A 20,454-nucleotide genomic window follows, 5' to 3' on the forward strand; every position below is an offset into this window, starting at 1 on the left:
CAAATTTTGGTAAATTTCTTCGGTCAAACAGGGTTTTGAAGATACATTGACACTAGCAATTGATTAACAAATCAATAAACTTGAACAATTATTGATATAAATAAGCCTGGCAGCTCTGTTATGTTAACCACACTAAGAAAATGAATATAAATTTTGAATTAATTCCAGCTCCCAAATCCATTTATCTGGTAGATTGCCGTGTTGAAATGCCAAATTTTGGTAAATTTCTTCAGTCAAACCGGGTTTTGAAGATACATTGACACTAGCAATTGATTAACAAATCAATAAACTTGAATAATTATTGATATAAATAAGCCTGGCAGCTCTGTTTTGTTAACCACACTAAGAAAATAAATATAAATTTTAAATTAATTCTTAAGAATTATGAATATTTCCAGCTCCAAAATCCATTTATCTATCAGATTGCCGTGTTGAAATGCCAAATTTTGGTAAATTTCTTCAGTCAAACAGGGTTTTGAAGAAACATTGACACTAGCAATTGATTAACAAATCAATAAACTTGAATAATTATTGATATAAATAAGCCTGGCAGCTCTGTTTTGTTAACCACACTAAGAAAATAAATATAAATTTTGAATTAATTCCAGCTTCAAAATCCATTTATCTGGCAGATTGCAGTGTTGAAATGCCAAATTTTGGTAAATTTCTTCAGTCAAACAGGTCTTTGAAGAAACATTGACACTAGCAATTGATTAACAAATCAATAAACTTGAATAATTATTGATATAAATAAGCCCCGCAGCTATGTTTTGTTAACCACACTAAGAAAATAAATATAAATTTTGAATTAATTCCAGCTCCAAAATCCATTTATCTGGCAGATTGCCGTGTTGAAATGCCAAATTTTGGTAAATTTCTTCGGTCAAACCGGGTTTTGAAGATACATTGACACTAGCAATTGATTAACAAATCAATAAACTTGAACAATTATTGATATAAATAAGCCTGGCAGCTCTGTTTTGTTAACCACACTAAGAAAATAAATATAAATTTTGAATTAATTCTTAAGAATTATGAATATTTCCAGCTCCAAAATCCATTTATATGGCAGATTGCCGTGTTGAAATGCCAAATTTTGGTAAATTTCTTCATTCAAACAGGGTTTTGAAGATACATTGACGCTAGCAATTGATTAACAAATCAATAAACTTGAATAATTATTGATATAAATAAGCCTGGCAGCTCTGTTTTGTTAACCACACTAAGAAAATAAATATAAATTTTGAATTAATTCAAGCTCCAAAATCCATTTATCTGGCAGATTGCCGTGTTGAAATGCCAACATTTGTTAAATTTCTTCGGTCAAACAAGGTTTTGAAGATACATTGACACTAGCAATTGATTAATAAATCAATAAACTTGAAAAATTATTGATATAAATAAGCCTGGCAGCTCTGTTTTGTTAACCACACTAAGAAAATAAATATAAATTTTGAATTAATTCCAGCTCCAAAATCCATTTATCTGGTAGATTGCCGTGTTGAAATGCCAAATTTTGGTAAATTTCTTCAGTCAAACCGGGTTTTGAAGATACATTGACACTAGCAATTGATTAACAAATCAATAAACTTGAATATTTATTGATATAAATAAGCCTGGCAGCTCTGTTTTGTTAACCACACTAAGAAAATAAATATAAATATTGAATTAATTCCAGCTCCAAAATCCATTTATCTGGCAGATTGCCGTGTTGAAATGCCAAATTTTGGTAAATTTCTTCGGTCAAACAGGATTTTGAAGATACATTGACACTAGCAATTGATTAACAAATCAATAAACTTGAATAATTATTGATATAAATAAGCCTGGCAGCTCTGTTTTGTTAACCACACTAAGAAAATAAATATAAATTTTGAATTAATTCTTAAGAATTATGAATATTTCCAGCTCCAAAATCCATTTATGTGGCAGATTGCCGTGTTGAAATGCCAAATTTTGGTAAATTTCTTCATTCAAACAGGGTTTTGAAGATACATTGATACTAGCAATTGATTAACAAATCAATAATGTTGAATAATTATTGATATAAATAAGCCTGGCAGCTCTGTTTTGTTAACCACACTAAGAAAATAAATATAAATATTGAATTAATTCCAGCTCCAAAATCCATTTATCTGGCAGATTGCCGTGTTGAAATGCCAAATTTTGGTAAATTTCTTCGGTCAAACAGGATTTTGAAGATACTTTGACACTAGCAATTGATTAACAAATCAATAAACTTGAATAATTATTGATATAAATAAGCCTGGCAGCTCTGTTTTGTTAACCACACTAAGAAAATAAATATAAATTTTGAATTAATTCTTAAGAATTATGAATATTTCCAGCTCCAAAATCTATTTATGTGGCAGATTGCCGTGTTGAAATGCCAAATTTTGGTAAATTTCTTCATTCAAACAGGGTTTTGAAGATACATTGATACTAGCAATTGATTAACAAATCAATAAACTTGAACAATTATTGATATAAATAAGCCTGGCAGCTCTGTTATGTTAACCACACTAAGAAAATGAATATAAATTTTGAATTAATTCCAGCTCCCAAATCCATTTATCTGGTAGATTGCCGTGTTAGAGAGGGGTGTGTCTATCCGGTGATTGAGAATTTCATTCTCAATCACCGGATAGACACAAAGAGCTTGGCTCCCTCCGTTCACCCGCGCCTATCCCGTTCCTCCCCCACCCGCGCCTCTCCTCCCTTGATCACCAGAATTTCTAATCACCAGAATTTCTAATCACCAGATTCTCCCGTTCACGGGTTGCTTTCCCCCAACACCCATTCACTGGATACTTTATCTCTCGTTCACCAGCTCCTTTCCCCCATTGCTTTCACCCCTTCTAATCACCAGTTGCTTTCCCCCAACCCCCATTCACTGGATACTTTATCTCTCGTTCACCAGCTCCTTTCCCCCATTGCGTTCACCCCTTCTAATCACCAGTTGCTTTCCCCCATCCCCATTCTCCAGAATTTGTTTTCCTCGCGCAGATATCTGGAGATTAGATTTTTACCCGTTTGCTTATCGCTTCAGAACCCCTTAATTTCTAATCTCTAGGCAATAATAACAAGTTATTTTCAATTTAATTAATTTCCAATTTTATTTTACTTTTAATTACATGATTGCGTAAAACAGGTTCTAATATTAGACCGACATTATAAATAACGCGTTTAAATCGCATTTTATCAATATAAAAAAAATTAACTCGATCTTCGTAAGGAATATGTACAATTTCATTTAATGGGCTGAAACGAACTACCTTCTGCAAGTGCGGATTGTATAAATAATTTTAATAAAAGTTCTACCTCACCACGTCTGACCGGAATAGATATGAAATCGTCATCCTCCAGTGCCGCTGCCCTTGGTGGTGCCGGGATCTCCCATTCTTGCGAAAGGTACTTTTTTTCCGATGGTGAATTATCCCTCGACGGACAGTGTGGAAAGAATCTAGCATGTTCCCATTCTGGTACGTCTCCTGATTCCCATCCTTCTAATACGCCATGGCACTTGTAACATCGTACTTCATCGCCCCGCTGAATATAGTAGAATCCAGCCTTCGCTAGTTGTTCCTTAGTAACGTGGGGGTTTCTCCAGTGACGAAAAGTTTCAAGTCGATACGCTTCGATGTCCATACTGTAAACTGATAGTTTCTATAAGCTATTGTCAACATTCTTAAGCCTAATTGGTTAAGCCTAAATTTCAATAAATGTTTTTTCTATTTATTTTGGTTAGACTCTAAGACTATTTGACTAGAATCTAAGTCTATTTACTTCAATTTAAACAAGGCCTAATTTCCCTCTACAGTAAAATAATAAAGTCACTTACTTTTACGGAAATCCTTAAGCCTTTGCCAGTAAATAGAGTCGAGAAGGCGGGGAACGGAGCGCGAAAATCTACGTGTCTCTTCTCGATGAGGTCCAGGAACTAAAAGAACGCTGAGTCGTATATCTAGAGATCAAATAACACTCGAAACTTCAAGTAAATCCTGATTTCTCATTGGTTGAAACCAATTGATGTCACGGGAGAATGTAAAATGTAACCAAAAATAGAGGTTACTGCTCATCGGTTAGCGATAAAAAATTCGTCACGTGTTAAATTAGGCAGATTAGAATAGCTGAAAATACATTGCGCTTACTTCCCCCCCCCTAATTTACTTCTGATACAACTTTGATAAAAATTAATCCTGTTTCGGGGAGAACCCCCAGGAGGAAATCTTAGAGACTATTAACTCGGTAGAATACACTATTTTAGCAATTGCAATTGCATATAATCCTTGTTATTGTAATGTTTGATATATACTGAAATGATTATTGTTGGATAGGAAAATAAAAGAATCGTGATAAAAGTTAATTTTTTTATTCCATATTAATAGGTATGGATAGTAGAATCATACTACTATGTATGGAGCTCCTATCATCCCAGTATAACTGATGTTCTACAAATTGTAGGAACATCCGATTTCCTGCTACATCTTCTCTCTCCTCAATCCTAACAGAACAATACATAAAATTTTAACTTTAGTACAGCATATATAATTCGTGAAATTTAATTTATTACCTTATTCTAAGCTCATATTTTATACTATCGTCATTTCGGCTCGTCCATAAAATTCTATTTATAATCTCTTCAATTCTACATGAAGAAAATTAAAATCTTTAATTTTTTTGTCCCAAAAGTTATTTAAATGTTAAAATAATATTTACCGCATTTTGATTTCTTTTTGCATCGGTCCAGATCAGAATAATTTGTTCTAATTGATTTACTCCCTTTTTATACCATTTTCCATCCCCACCATTTCCTAGCCCCTATATCCTATCTCCTTCTTTTCCGTGATGAAATCTAAGTTAGTGATTGAGTGTGGAATCTATTCAGTGTGGGTAAAGTCTGTAAATTTTTCCATTGGTTAAATAGTGTTCGTAGATAATTAATTTCGTGAGACTGGGAATTTCCACCATCTTCCTCTTAGCGTACGTCACGAGAAGATGGTTTAGGTTCGTGCAAAGTCTAACAAATTTACAGATAAGAGTCCGCATTGTAGTACGTTCTTGCATTGGACTGGTTGACTTAACGAAATTCTGGAAAAAAAGGGTAAGCGATTTTCAATAAAGAGTCTTTTTTTGTTACGTTTTTTTAAAGTATTTATTAAGAGTGAAAAAAGTTACATAGGAAAAATTGTTTACAATTGTTTTTCTCGCGTACATGAGTTTATATTATTAAATAAAATGGCAGAGTCAAATTTCAATCTTTTTTATCATTACAAGACCCAAAGCTAACTAAATCCCTGTTAAATTATCTAAGGCAATGTTTTTTTCACCAATCTTATTTTGCGTGTACTAAAGATATTTTGTTAATGACGGGTAGAAAACATATTTCAATGGTTCAAGACGGTAACAGATTTCAATGACTTTTAGAAAGTACTTTAAATAGAACGTACAGGAATAATGCAATAATATATTTCTACCAATGTTTTGTTTTCATGCTAGATTGCGTAAACCACCCACGTTGTCCTAACTAGTTTACCAATACTTTCTGATTCTATTTTAATTTTTTTGTTTTTGGATGGTTTATTTTATTCGAAAGTAAATGGTTTGGCACTCATAGAAGTGCGCGCATGTTTTCGAGAGAGGTCGGGTCATATCTCTAAAAGATACCAGATAGCGTGGGAATATATTGTTTTATCCTCTGGAACCGGATTTTTTCCAGTCAGTCACCATACCTCTCTCTCTAGCTAATGGATTCGCTAAATTCGATGTGATGATTTTTCTAGCATGATTTGCGAAAGATAAAAATATCTTGCTGTCGTTTTTTTCCCAATTTTTGGAAAACTTTTGGTAGTACGTTTTTGTACTCTGTCCTTTAGTTCTATGCAAAATATACATTACGCAATATTCGCCGCAAACGTTACTAGTTAGTCCTTGCAATCGTCTTTTGCTAAATGTCCACGTCTTACACATTGAATTTAAATATTTTCTGATTGTGGGTAAAAATGGGGGAAGCCCCATTGAATCAAAATAGAATCCCCGTTTTCGGCCATCGACGTAGACGCAAATCCAATGAGAACCTGTTTCGCCCCTTTTATCAAAATTAATGATAAGCGATTGCGGATATTTCACCATGGGTTTTAAATTATCTGAAGAAAACACGCCTAAAAAGTTCGGTGTTTTATACAGTGCCTGAGATAAGTCCACGTTTGTCGTAGTCATTTTAATAGTCTCGAATAATGTTCCTATTTTTATCTATCTGTAAACAAGATTGAAATTCAGCGTACACGATAACGACCGTAGAATCTTTTAAAGGGGTACCAAATCCTAAATCTAAACGTAGTTGCCCTCTCTTTACGGGGTTCCAAAACGTGACGTCACTGGCCGAATTGTCGGGGGTTAAATCAAAAGCATATAGGGCAAAGCCTAGAGGAAAGTGAGCCAGCGCAATGTGATTTCCCTCGTCTTGGTAGAGTATCCCAGATCCCGAGAATAGCGAATGATAGGCCAGCGTAAATTGTTTACTATTAAAATTAGGGGTCAACGCTTTCGAAGGGATTTGTTCGTTATCAACGTATAGAGCCAGATAATTTAGGTCGAAATTTTCAAAATTATAAGGATTAGACTTAACGGAGCCCTTATACGCTTTGTTGGTGGCTAAACCAATAATGACTCTGTTGGGCATCGGACCTAAGAATATATTGTCAAAACTATCGTTCTGAATAGAACTAGCTAATGTTTTAACTTTAATTTCAGTACGAGTAAAGGGATATTTGGCATTGCTACGTAATAATCCTTGCTGATGGGCTAATAAAATTTTAGGCATAATTTTAACTTTACGTACAATTAGAGCAGCGTCTATAAATTCGACTTTATACGCGTCGACAGTGTCGCTAAAAAGGGTAAAATTATCGCTATTTCTAGTGAGTGAAACCTTAAGTTGTACGCCATTAATTAAATATTTGTTGAAATTAAAAATGTCACAAAAAATGTTCCCGTAAAGTTCAATTTCTTTTGATTCAGCAGCTAGAACCTGACGTTTTATGAATCCGGCGTTTGTTATCAGATCCATACTTCCAGCCGTGTCATCGTACCATCCAGATGTCGCAAGGTGAGTGTTTTTTGCATCGTACCCAAAGTTGAGCAAGGTTTCGATATAGGCCCTATAGGGGTAATTTGAGGCCGATGGTGAAACCGTCGTATCATTGAGTTTCACTTCGCATTGTTTGAATAGCGAATGCAGAGAATTGTTCACGAGCGAAACGTTAGACCCAGCATCCAAGTTGTCACCGTTGGTTTTGACGATTTTTACTTTACAATATATCATTGTCATTGCCAAATCTGTGTAAGAGTCTCCCGTACCCGGTACCACGAATTCGATGATAGAACTGCTGTCGATAGATGAAATTGGCTTACACCATACCGTTTGACCTTTTTCAACGCTGAGTTGAGTTGGTAGTTCGTTGAAAATATTTAATTCGCTTTTAAGTACTTCCATTTTTTTAGAGAGCAAAAATATCGCGAACCGTACGCGTGAACTTGCGGCGTTTAACTGAACTCTTTTTCTTTTTCTTCAATGGTTTCTTAGTAGTTTTTCTTCTCTTGCGACGACCCGAACCTTCTTGCGCTGCCATTTCGTCCACAGTTTCTGTCATTCGTTTATTGGCTGACGTTTTTAAGTCCTGACCTTGCAAGACGTCTCCGAGTACTTTCTTTCCTGTAGAAAGAGCCCTTTTTCCCACGTATTTGGCAGACTGTTTTAGGAATGGGAATACAAACCTAGCTAGCCCTGAAAAAAAGCTACCAATTCCGTGTCCTTTTTGTCCCGCAAACCCAGAGAAATAAGGTAAATCTACTCCTCCCCCCGCCTGATTTAAATAATATTGCATGTAGGGACAATTTCTATCAACGTACTGATAAGCCATTCTTTTTTTTTTTACTGAGCTCGTCGTAAATGTACTTTACACGTGACTGAACCAAACTGAAATGGCACGAATTCACCTAAACTAGTTCTTATATTAATGTCGATACAGTCAAAATAATTTCTACTCAGTTTAAGGTAATGCGGAGAATCGAAAGTTTTTGAAACGGTTGATCCATTGGGGGCGTTTTGGTCTACAACAATTGTTCGCAAAAGGGGGGCTAATGTATCCCCAACCATTTCATTTCCTACCAAATCGGAATACACGAACATAAGATCGGGGATGAATAAGTTTAATTGCATAGGGGAATCTGATCTGAATGCTACCTTAGGTGAAATATCAGTAACATTATCTCTAAATCCTAAAATTTTCCTCAACTTTGGCGTTAACTCGAGTTGATAATAATGTTTACTATAGGAAGTGTATTGTACGTGTCCACTTTCTAAACTATATTCAAATTTTCCTAATGAATCATTATCGAACTCTGAATTAGCGCTTTCCTTTAAATCAAGGTTCAAACTTTTAATACTTTCATTAAGTACTGTCAAAAGTTCATGAGGATTTTTGTAGTAGCCCTGAGGTATCTCGCGGAAGTCGTAGGTATATTTGTAATCTACTATGTGGGCTGGAGGTTTCGATAGTAATTCCTTAATTTCTATTCCACATCCCATTGGCTCGCTTACGTTATAAAAAGATAAAGGATAAATAATTTCTACCAGAGCAATTTCCCAATCTCCGCGTAAACTAATGGGTTTGGCCAACGTTGTAGAATACGAGGCTAGAGTATTTTCTGAATTATTCTTATTCTTATCTCTAGTATTACTAGGAAGAGTTATGTAAATCCCAGACGTCATCTTGATTAACCCAACTATTAAACGATGGAGGATATCCTAGCCAACTAACGTACAATTGTTTTACTCCGTTTTTAGTTCTCTGACGTAAAATCTTGTTTAACTTGAACGAACGAGGCGCACTGACCTTTTGAAGCTCTCGAAAATAGAACGTTCCTTTTATATCGGTTTCTGCCAAGTCTTTTATTTTATAAACGGGGGGATGTCTTTTAACTATAGCTACGACTTTAAATATTTCTTCGGTATAATTAGCTTCGAAACCCTTTTGAAATATCATTTTAGTTGTATTTATTCTAACCAAATCCCCTACTTGGAATTGCGGTTTCATTTTCAGTTTCTCGGCATAATATTTAGAGTAGATATTATTGTACACACGTAATACGTTATTTTCCGAAACGTCATTAGGGGCCATTTTAATTGAGCTATGATAAGAGGAATTGTACGCTTCGACCAAGTCCTGTAAGACTTCCAAATATCTATTTGTGGAGTGATGGGTAAAATATCTATACATTTTTGTTTTTAACGTTCTATTAAACCTTTCTACGATAGAGGCTTTTATTTCGTCATTTTCGGTACTAAAAAATTTAACTTTATTCTTTTTGAAATATCCTTGTACTTCTTTATTCCTAAATTCCGTGCCCTTGTCCGATTGAAATTTATATGGAATTCCGTCTTTAAAAACAATTTTTATATTTTTCAAAACCTCTTTCCCCGATTTAGTTTTAAGAGGTAACCCCCACGCTTTTCTACTAAAACAGTCTATAATTGTTAAAATGTATTTGTATCCGTCATTATCTGCCTCTAACGAGCGCATATCGTTAATATCAGCCTGGTATTGTTCCCTTATATTACTAATTACTATTTTATTTCGTTGAAACTTTTTATATTTCGGCCTATGCATCGTAAAAGCGTCGATTCCTCTTAACCATTTTTCTACAGTTTCCCTACTTAAGCCGTGAGACTTTACGGACTGGAATAACCTTTCAGCGCCTCCGAAAGAAGCCGGATGCTTCGGGTTAAAATATATTTTTTCTAAAATAGCTTCGCCCATACTTTAGACTTTTGCGCGCGACTCCTTGTTTGTTTATAAGAGTGAAGAGAAGAGTCAGACGTGGAGGAGTGATCTCGGTCGAGGCTACGAGGGGGACGGGGCTTATCTCTCCTGCGCGCACGCCCACTTTGAGGAACCGGATACTCGCGCTTAACGGGAGAACGTCGTTGTCGGGTTCTCGGAGCTAGCGGGGAGGGAAAGCCTTGGATTGCCGGTGAAGAGTTAAATTGGGTTAAATTGGAAATAAACGCGAAATATCCGATAGGTTTTGGGTGGGTTTTAGGATTTAAATACGCTTTGGTAATTTCGCTAATATTGGAACCTTTAATAGGTCGACCGTTTATTACGAGCTCCCCGTTTTCATCCCACCGTATTCTTTCGGGTACAGTTTCCAACTGATCCACCATGCTTTGCGCTTTTTGGTAATATATCAAAGGCAAATCGTCTATCCAGTCCCTACTTAGCGAGTCGAATGCGGGGGCAATTTCGATTTCTTTAGGAGCCGATGCTTGCTTACGTAGATTTCCGTGTGTCATTAAAGCTTGTTCGTATAAAATCCATTTCGAGGCGTCGTCTAAATCTTTCATATTTAATATTTGGTCCATCTTAACGTCTAATTCAGAGACTGTCAGAGCGAGGGGGTGCGGGAACGGGTCTGGCTTTAAAACGCCGCTAGGGACGAGAATCATTTTTCTGGCGTGTTTCATTGTTTACTACCAAATATAGAACCAAGAAGGGTTGAAACGACGGGTAGAAGAAACGAGAAAAATCCGCCCCCAGACTGAACTAACAATTTCTTTTTACTTTTCCAAGCTACCCGCTTACTAGCTAGTTTTCGAAGGGTATTTTTATGACGAGATAACCTGGTTTTTTGGGTATTTGATAGTTTTACGTTACCAATTAAAGTGTTATGAATACATTCACTGATAGCGTCTATGAGGGATTTGTCGGCTTTAGCTAAAATGGCTTTTCTTTGAACGGGTTTGCAACGACCGAGATATCGGAGAGCGTCTCTCTCGATACGTACTCTACGAGACATGATTCATAACTGATTGAAGTTACGAAATGTAAGTTCTATTTATTTATTTAGGGAGATAACCGTAGCACGTTTCTCCCGGTAAAATATTAGTCAAGACTCTTTGATCTTCGGGACAAGTTTGAGTTAAATTGAATACTAGGTAACCGTGAGGTCTCGAAGTCGCGTCTTCGTAAGCGTCAACTACAAAACGCCACTTATCAGGGAACATTTGTCTAGCGAGATAAGCCACTTGCTGACGGTCTCGGGGACTTTTCAATAAAATTATGTAATGCGAATTCAGGGATATGGATCTGCTATCTTTTGATTGATGGAATAAGTTCTGTGTAATAAAAATAACGCTTAGAGAACGGTGATGGGTGCCTTTCACGAATAAATCACCAATTTGACCTTTACTCTCGCTCATCTGGTCGTCGATAACTAATAATATAGGATCTTTTCCGTCATAATCAGATAAAACAGGCAATCCTTCTTTAAAAACTACCCTGTGCTTCATTTTATCGTATAGAGCTTGCCATTCTCCGTAATACCAATGTATTTCTTTGAAACCCGGAACAAACATTTCCTCTTCGTGATTAATTATAGATTCAATTAAATAGCTTTTGCCACTCTGACTCGGGCCTGCCGTTACGCAATTAAACGGATGAATAAATTGCATGGTTATCTCCCTTCGAGTACTAGCGTACAAATGAAAATGTAAATTAAAATTCGGTTAAATTTATGGGGCTCTTCAGCGGAGGAAAAATATAATCGAATAACCTATTGCGTCCCTTACCCCGTATAGGTTTGATATTCACATTAGAGTCGCAAGACTATATTTACTTTAGAGTCGTAAGACTGAAACCTATATTCACTTTAGAGTGGTGAGACTAATTTTAAACGAGAATTAGCGATTGGAGGGTTCTACGTCCCCGTCCTCAGTACCAATTAGATTCGCTTTATAGCCGTAGGGTACCGTAGTGAAGTCGTCCAGTAACCGTACCTTGTCTACGACGGGTCTATAGATTTTAGTACGGTCGACGGAAACGACCGTATGATCGGGTAGACGCAAAATCTGCCTCGGCTGGGGTACGGTTACTGGCTCGTTCGTTTCTCCGTCAACACCTATTAATCTTTTAAGCGTGTCCATATTAACCAAATCTTTAATGCCTTGATTTATACGGAACCCTTTGACTTTCATTTCGTAGGATACTTTACCGGTCGTAGGGTTCAGTACTTTAAAGGCGTAATTTTTTGCGCCACCTGTTGCCAATTCTTGGATGTACGAGCCTTTTCCGTACTTTGCCAACTCATCGGTCATGTCTCCGAGATAGTTGCCCGTATAAATCTCTATTCCATCTCGTTCTTTTAGATAAATGCAACTATCCGTATCATAATAATACGTAAGCTGGCCTAATCTCCTTAAATAAGAGTATAACTTGATCCTAGCCATTGCGGTCGTATAGGCAGCAATTACTACGTTCGTGTTTGGGTAAACAAGATCAATATCTTTCAAAAACGCCCACTTGATCACGCAATGCGTTTGACTTAAGGGAATAACCGATTTAACTTCTATGTCTGGGTCTAAGAATAAATCGAAAAACTTTTTGGGATCGCTAATAATAGCCGATTGGTCTTTGCGAGGGTTTAAACCAAAACGACCCCAAAAAGAGTTAAGACAAAGCTTCGCGATGGTACGAAGTCCAGGGTTCTTTTTAATATTGGTAGGATCAAGTTTTACTCCTTCCTTTTCGTAATATTCGTCAACGTATTTCTTAATCTCTTCATCGGTCTCTATTCCCGTGGGTAAGCCGCTGGATTCCTGTTTGAGTTTAAGAAACGCGTTGACGTACTCTGAGAAAAGACCGCCCTCTTTCGATATCGGGTCGTATTTTACTACCTCGTATTCCCAAATTTCGTGAATAGAAATGACCTTGTAACCCATTTCGATTGCCAACTGTACCTCATCTGCAACCCAAGTACCAGTTATTTGTCGTTCTGAGTCTTCGTGGGGACAATCCTGCTGGTTTCGAGACTCACTACATTTTTGGCAGTTGGCAAACACTAGTTTCGATCCTATTCTTTGGGGTAAAACGGGATGGTAGAGAGATTGAGGCGGTAACATTGTGGCTTTTATTAATCCGTTTACGGTAGAAATGTCCGGGAAAGGAGCTTTTACATGTATTTTAGGGTGTCCCACTGGTAACTTGCAATACTTGTTACACCACGGATAGAGTGAACAAATATCAATGTATTTAATTTCCTCCCCCTCTTTACACTTGTGATGTAATTTCAAGGCTGACGTACGTCCTCCGAAAAAGGCTTCGCGGGGGCGGATTGGTTCTTTAATTTTAAATTTTAAATTTTCGGTAGAAAGATATGCGTCGATGACGGAGTTAGTACTCCGCTCAGCTTTGAAGGTACATTCCCATTTTTCATGGACAGTGTATCCCAATTGTTTCAAGCGGTTAGTGGTAGCAATGGTTGACGCGTATCGCGAATTATGGGTCTGAGTGTGGTCGCCGTATAACGCTAAGTTTCTATTGATAGGAAAACACGTTTTACACCCGTGATAATAACAACCGTGATATTGAAAGACTTCGTTATCGAGAAGTCCGTCCACGTTAATGTTAAGAATTCTAGGTTCAAATCCATTAAAAGCAGACTGAATTTCCTTCCCTCGTAAGTGAGACATCCATTCAAGCCATTCGATCGCTCCAAAACTCTGGTTGCAGTTCATACGATAGCCGAAAGGGGGCACTACACCAATCGTATCGGGCTGTAAAAAGTGTTTCCTAAAGATAAAACTGCATACTCCCGCAATCGTTATCGCAGTTAAGAACGGGTCTATTTTGAATTTATCCATGAAAATAGAACGATATGATAAACAGCCTTGCAAAAGAATGTTTACGTCCTGGCGACAGTACCGGATTAAATCTCTTTTATAATCAAAATAATTAAAGTTGGGGTCCGAATTTCCGCAAGCTTCGGACCGGGAATCGTTATACCACTGGATAAATTCATCGTAGGCCTTACCGCTTAAACGATTAGGGTCGTACGCCTCCATCGGAGGCATGTCATTATGTAGTACGTAATTGGTTTCGTTCGAACGGGCTGGATCAAATTCATGGTCTACGGTATTAAACAGTAAATGCGGGAAATGTCCCTTATTTAAATTATTATCTAAACCAAATGTGGAAACGAATTGAGAAAGGGCAAAGGGCATAAAATTTAAGGAATCTAAGAATTTTAATTTTTTATACTGTACATTCATGAATTTGGTCCCGTCTGTCAAGACTTTAGGGGTCCACTTTAAATCGACCATTTTACGTACTATAAATTGCGCGTCGTAACCTTTAGCGTTATGGGCAATACATATTATCTTATCAGCCACTCTGTTAAGCGTACGAAGATACTCTAGAAAGTCGCCGACGGGGTCTTTTGAGAGAAATATTTTCTCCCGAGGACCACTACCGCATTTAGCGCATGCGTACTGACTATCTTTTTCTTCGAAACAGAATTTACACGCTTTTTGCGAGACGCATAAAATTGGTTCGTGAATCAAAGCATTGGCGTCAGTACGATTTGTTTGTTTACATTCCAAGTCATAAAAAACAAAGACTTCCGTTTTTGGAGTACTTCTCTTGGTCAGTGGTGATTGTTCATTATCGGAGTCGTGGACCCGTTTATTATTGCTATTTATTCGAGAACGAGTAGTTTTATCGGCAGAATCTTTACGGACGGTCTTTAAAGGTTGCATGTAACATAGATGATCTGCGGGGTTAAACTCACTACACGAAAGACAATAGGTCTCTCCACAAACGTGTACTGCCTTACGCTTAAACATACTGATAAATTTTCCGCAAAGATTACAAACGTAAATTTTATTACATAAGGGCTCGGGTCCTGATAAATGGTAATCGTAACAATTTTGATTAGGGAAAACTCTTAAACATGTTTGGCAAGTTATTTTATCTACGTCCTTCCTGCAATCTTGTTTTCTACAACAAGCGTGACAGAAAAGAATGCATTTATGCTCACTGAGATTATTAAAACCTACTAAACATTTTTCGCAAAAGTAATTAAACGCGAAAAGGGGTTTGGGGTTAGTAATTACGTTGAAATGTGTGTCAATATTTAGAAGATAAAGACGTTTGCGGAGAGGCCCTTCTAGTTCCCTCTCTTCTTTGCAGGGTTGGCAAAAATGATGTTTTTTTCATAAAAAACAAAAAAACAGTTTTTTATGATTAAAACATGTTTTTTTTGTTTAAAATGAGTTTTTTATTACAACAAAAAAAAACAATGTTTAAAACAGGTTTTAAACCTTTTTTTAGTGGTAGTGATTATGTCTAGCCCTACAAACTACAATCTCGAGATAATCACAAATAACGAGACAAGGCCGGCTTGTACTTTCTTTCACGTGTGCTGCTGCAACACTAAACTAGCTGTTGTGTTCTTGATAATTATAGTTATTTAGGAAGATTTATATATTAAATTCAATTTTTTTTTCGAGCTAGAGGCAATAACTAAAGACATGACTCCTGCACATTTCTTAGGAAATATGCTAGACCCAAGGTTCAACGGAAATCAACTGGATGAGGACCAACGTGACTTAGCAATGCAGTACATAGCATCATATCACCCCTCGATAATGCCTGATGTAATAAAATATCAAGCAAAAATGTCGCCTTTTAAAGACTATTTGTTTTCAGACGTTGTACTCAAAAGTGAAATAAAACTTAGTTCTAGCTCAAGTTTGGCAGAGCAAACTATAGAAGTTGTTAATCAACTTCATACTGCTGTAGCTTCCTCAGCCGGAATAGAAAGAGTATTTTCAGCTTTTGGTCTGGTTCATTCTAAAATACAAAACCGACTGGGAACTGAAAAAGCCGCTAAGTTGGTTAAAAACACTGAATCAAAAACCTTTTCGTGTAAATCGTGTAACTAATGTTTAACTTTTGAATAAATGAAGTAATTTTTAAAAATGTAAATGTTTTTTTATAAAAAAAACCAAAATTAACATTATATGTAGCTTAAGGAAAAAAACATGTTTAAAACATTTTGTTTAAAACGATTAAAACAAATTGAAAAAAAAACTTGGACCGGTGTTTTAAACATGTTTAAAACATTTGTTTTAAACATTTTGTTTAAAACTTGCCAACCCTGCTTCTTTGACGTCGCCGAAAATAACTAAGGGTACGGGATCGCGTAATCGAAAAACGATAATACTGTATTCGGGCAAGATTTCTTGGAACCGAGTTAAAGCGTCCGGACCCGCGCATTCTTCGTCTGTTAATGCAGAATAAGCCAAAAGGGTCCTAGCTTCGCGGGTCTGTAATAGCATTTCAATATTTTTTCCTCTACACTGTCTTATAGTAGTATATTTTCTTTTAAGTTCTCCATCATTTTTATTTTCCATGTATTCTCTATGAGCTATGGCTACTACAAGAGCGCGTGCTAAACAAATTTTATCCTGGTTATTTATCGTTATCGTGCAATGTTTATAAAAAGAAAACTCTTTTTCAAGGGAAATCCCTAACCCAACTGATCTAATTCCTCCTTGCGGTAATCTGACTCGATTAAACGTAACCGTAACTATTCCTTCAAAAAAACTACCATCGTTCTCGGATCTATAGCTTTTTTCATCGATATACGTCATCAACCATTGCAAGTCTAATTGGTCCCGACGCCGGAAACTGACGTTAATTTGAAAACCGGGGTTAGTGACGTTCACGAATGAAACCGAAACCATATCTGAAGGCAAACAGTCCTCTAATAGGGTTTCCATCAATATATAAATACCATTTTCTATATTATTTTCTAACCGGACATTTAAAGTCCGTCCCATTAGTCCAAAATTTGGGAAATTTTGGATATTATTATTCAATATTTTAACAGAACCTGGTAAATTAGGAAAGGACGGAGGCGTTATTGGAACGTCAACCAACCCACCTCCAACTTGAGGAGGAGGAGGAGGAGACGAAGTGGGGGCAGCCAAATTTGCGTTCTCGGGGTTCGCGTTTTTCTCAGCAGTCTGAGACGATGGAGGTGAATACTGCGGAGCTCGTGAGGGGCCTGCGACCGCTATAGGGTCATTATTACGCTGAGGGGAAATATTATGAGGTGGCCTACTACTACTAGCCGTACGAGCAGCTAACAACGCTTTAGCTTCCTCGAACATTTCGGCTGCCCTTGCGGCTGCGGCTGCAAGTTCCTCCGCGTCCCGTCGGGCAACTTGTACGTTCTCAGCTAAGCGCTGAATGCTGTCCGTACTGAGGGACGACATGATAAAATTATCTTCCAAAGATAAAGAGTGGCATGTGTCATCTGATTCTAGAAAGGGTGAGGGAGCATCCATAGGCGTATACGAGGGCGAAAAACGTACTTCGTCATGTGGAATAGAACTAGGTCTTAAAAGGGGTGAAGGTAAATTATCGATAGGGGGCGAACAGATTTGATGGGTTAGTTGATATTCTCTAAGATAATCTCGTACCATTGTCATTTCTTTTAAACGTTCCAATTGCGAATCAGTTACTGTAGTTAAGGAAAGGGTAGGGTCTTGGGTATCAGTTAAATCTATTATTTCCATTTCTGGAGAATCGGGTAAAGTTACTATGGGTACTTCCGGGAGCTCGTTATCAGTTATATCAATCAATTCAGGGGAGTCGATTATAATCATTTCCGGGGTATCAACTAAATTAATTTCTGGGTATTGTACACCTTTCATTTTAATGCCGATTTACTTAAACCTTATTCAAAAAATTACGATAAAAAAAATCAAAATAAACTTACGTAGAGAGAGAGAGAGAGCGCGCTTCAAAAATCCTGGTACTAGACGCACAAAGAACAACAATAGAGTGACGTTCCCCCGGTTCAGGCGCCCCCCTTATATAGGGCCTAGGGGAAGATAGTAAGCTTATCTCTTATTCCCAAAGAACTTGTTCAGTTCTCGAGAATATATTAGGGTTATGCTAAAATTTATACTTATTTTCGCAAAATATTCCATTTAACTTCATTTCCGATATGGACACTGAAGTACAAACATCTGCCATAATCACCGTCCTGAAACAACCTTCTAAAATTATAGCCGTAGTGATTATTTTAATTACAATTTTCTTATTTGAGTTCATTTTGTGGTATTTTGAAAACGTTTCTACCGTAAAATTGTAACTTTTTTCACTGTAGCTCACAAAATGGTATTAAAAGTATACTAATTTTATGTTAATTTCTATTAATTGTATTGTTTTCTAGGATATGATTGCATCACAAGCTCTCGAAAGGAAACTACAATGGGTTTTTTTTCTTCTTCCAAGTGGATTAATATGTGACGTCAATGGGGATAATTAGAGGCAGTTTCGAGCACGGGACGGTTTAATTTCGAGTGTCTAGAACTGTTATCTCAGAGAGAGAGAGCCGATAGAATTTGAGGGTTATTTGAAGTTTAGATCACGTGATGAATTAATCTCAACAAGATAGGAACTGATTAATCTCCCATGCGTCATTTCTCTCTGAGACGCTGAACTGAAAAGAAGTGCATCCGCTTTGCTCTCGTCATCTACCGTAAACATGGAAAAACGATCTATTGGTAAGCATTATTTTATTAATACTATTACTATTTCAATGGACAAAGGCTTAACATTTTCATTTTCTATAGCCGAGACGCATACCGTATCCAAACGCAGGGGCCAAGAAAGACGTATCAACATAAAAATCACGTTAGGAGGATCAGTCTACATTTCTTTTGGTTTCGACGGATCAAAATTACAAGTTCTCTTCTTCAAAAAATCGAACGAAAATATTCTGTTCCTGACCTCCGAAGCTTTCACCAATCTACTCTCTCTTTGGGGAGAGCTTTTCGCCGCTACGCAAACCGGAGCATCGTCTCTAACCCACAACATCATCGACTATCACGACAACAACGTATCCGTCGTCGCCACTACCAACAACATCAAATTGAACTCTGCCTACGGTCATGTTCTGGATCTGGGAGCTCGCGAAATCGGTGAGTTCCAAAAAAAAATTGATTTTATTCGGTTTCAAATAAATCTTTTAAACGAACATAAAAATGTTATCGAATGCATGTACTTAGCTATTGTTAAAAACCTTAAAAAAATTCACGAATTATTATATGGAAAACCTTTCGAGGGTTTATTTTTGTACCCAGATCAATTTAATTCGTACCATCAAGTAAAATCTTATTTTGGCTGTTTTAAATCACCCTCGGAAGTACTACAAGATTTTACTAATTTACTCGTAGATAATCAATTAACCTGTAAACTTAGCTACTTTAATTTGTTTTCATTGTGTAATGCACAAGATAACCATCTAATGGAATATCTGATAGTACCTACTAACATGTAAACAAAGTTCTAAAATAAAATAAAAAATTAATTAAATTGAAAATAACTTGTTATTATTGCCTAGAGATTAGAAATTAAGGAGTTCTGAAGCGATAAGCAAACGGGTAAAAATCTAATCTCCAGATATCTGCGCGAGGAAAACTAATTTTGGAGAATGGGGATGGGGGAAAGCAACTGGTGATTAGAAGGGGTGAACGCAATGGGGGAAAGGAGCTGGTGAACGAGAGATAAAGTATCCAGTGAATGGGGGTTGGGGGAAAGCAACCCGTGAACGGGAGAATCTGGTGAATAGAAATTCTGGTGATTAGAAATTCTGGTGATTAGAAATTCTGGTGATTGAGATGGGGGCGCGGGTGGGGGAGGAACGGGATAGGCGCGGGTGAACGGCTGGAGCCAAGCTCTTTGTGTCTATCCGGTGATTGAGAATGAAATTCTCAATCACCGGATAGACATCCCCCTCTCTCGTGTTGAAATGCCAAATTTTGGTAAATTTCTTCAGTCAAACCGGGTTTTGAAGATACATTGACACTAGCAATTGATTAACAAATCAATAAACTTGAATAATTATTGATATAAATAAGCCTGGCAGCTCTGTTTTGTTAACCACACTAAGAAAATAAATATAAATTTTGAATTAATTCTTAAGAATTATGAATATTTCCAGCTCCAAAATCCATTTATCTATCAGATTGCCGTGTTGAAATGCCAAATTTGGGTAAATTTCTTCAGTCAAACAGGGTTTTGAAGATACATTGATACTAGCAATTGATTAACAAATCAATAAACTTGAATAATTATTGATATAAATAAGCCTGGCAGCTCTGTTTTGTTAACCACACTAAGAAAATAAATATAAATTTTGAATTAATTCTTAAGAATTATGAATATTTCCAGCTCCAAAATCCATTTATGTGGCAGATTGCCGTGTTGAAATGCCAACATTTGGTAAATTTCTTCGGCAAACAGGGTTTTGAAGAAAAAAATGACACTAGCAATTGATTAACAAATCAATAAACTTGAACAATTATTGATATAAATAAGCCTGGCAGCTCTGTTATGTTAACCACACTAAGAAAATGAATATAAATTTTGAATAAATTCCAGCTCCCTTATCCATTTATCTGGTAGATTGCCGTGTTGAAATGCCAAATTTTGGTAAATTTCTTCAGTCAAACCGGGTTTTGAAGATACATTGACACTAGCAATTGATTAACAAATCAATAAACTTGAATATTTATTGATATAAATAAGCCTGGCA

General features: G+C 36.7%; 1 protein-coding gene across 1 annotated transcript; it reads left to right on the top strand.

The window, feature by feature from the left end:
• The first annotated feature begins 6,946 nt into the window (after nucleotides 1–6,946).
• On the top strand, nucleotides 6,947–19,197 carry LOC149936096 (uncharacterized). The gene is made up of 3 exons (XM_090153628.1): nucleotides 6,947–7,108; nucleotides 18,088–18,421; nucleotides 18,491–19,197. The coding sequence occupies exons 2-3, from the start codon at nucleotides 18,403–18,405 to the stop codon at nucleotides 19,195–19,197; spliced, it is 726 nt and encodes a 241-aa protein (XP_090009754.1). The 5' UTR covers nucleotides 6,947–7,108; nucleotides 18,088–18,402.
• Nucleotides 19,198–20,454: the final 1,257 nt, after the last annotated feature.

The sequence above is a fragment of the Leiobunum rupestre genome, chromosome 7 (assembly GCF_980474605.1).
Source record: "Leiobunum rupestre chromosome 7, qqLeiRupe1.1.hap1, whole genome shotgun sequence".
NCBI lineage: Eukaryota > Metazoa > Arthropoda > Arachnida > Opiliones > Sclerosomatidae > Leiobunum > Leiobunum rupestre.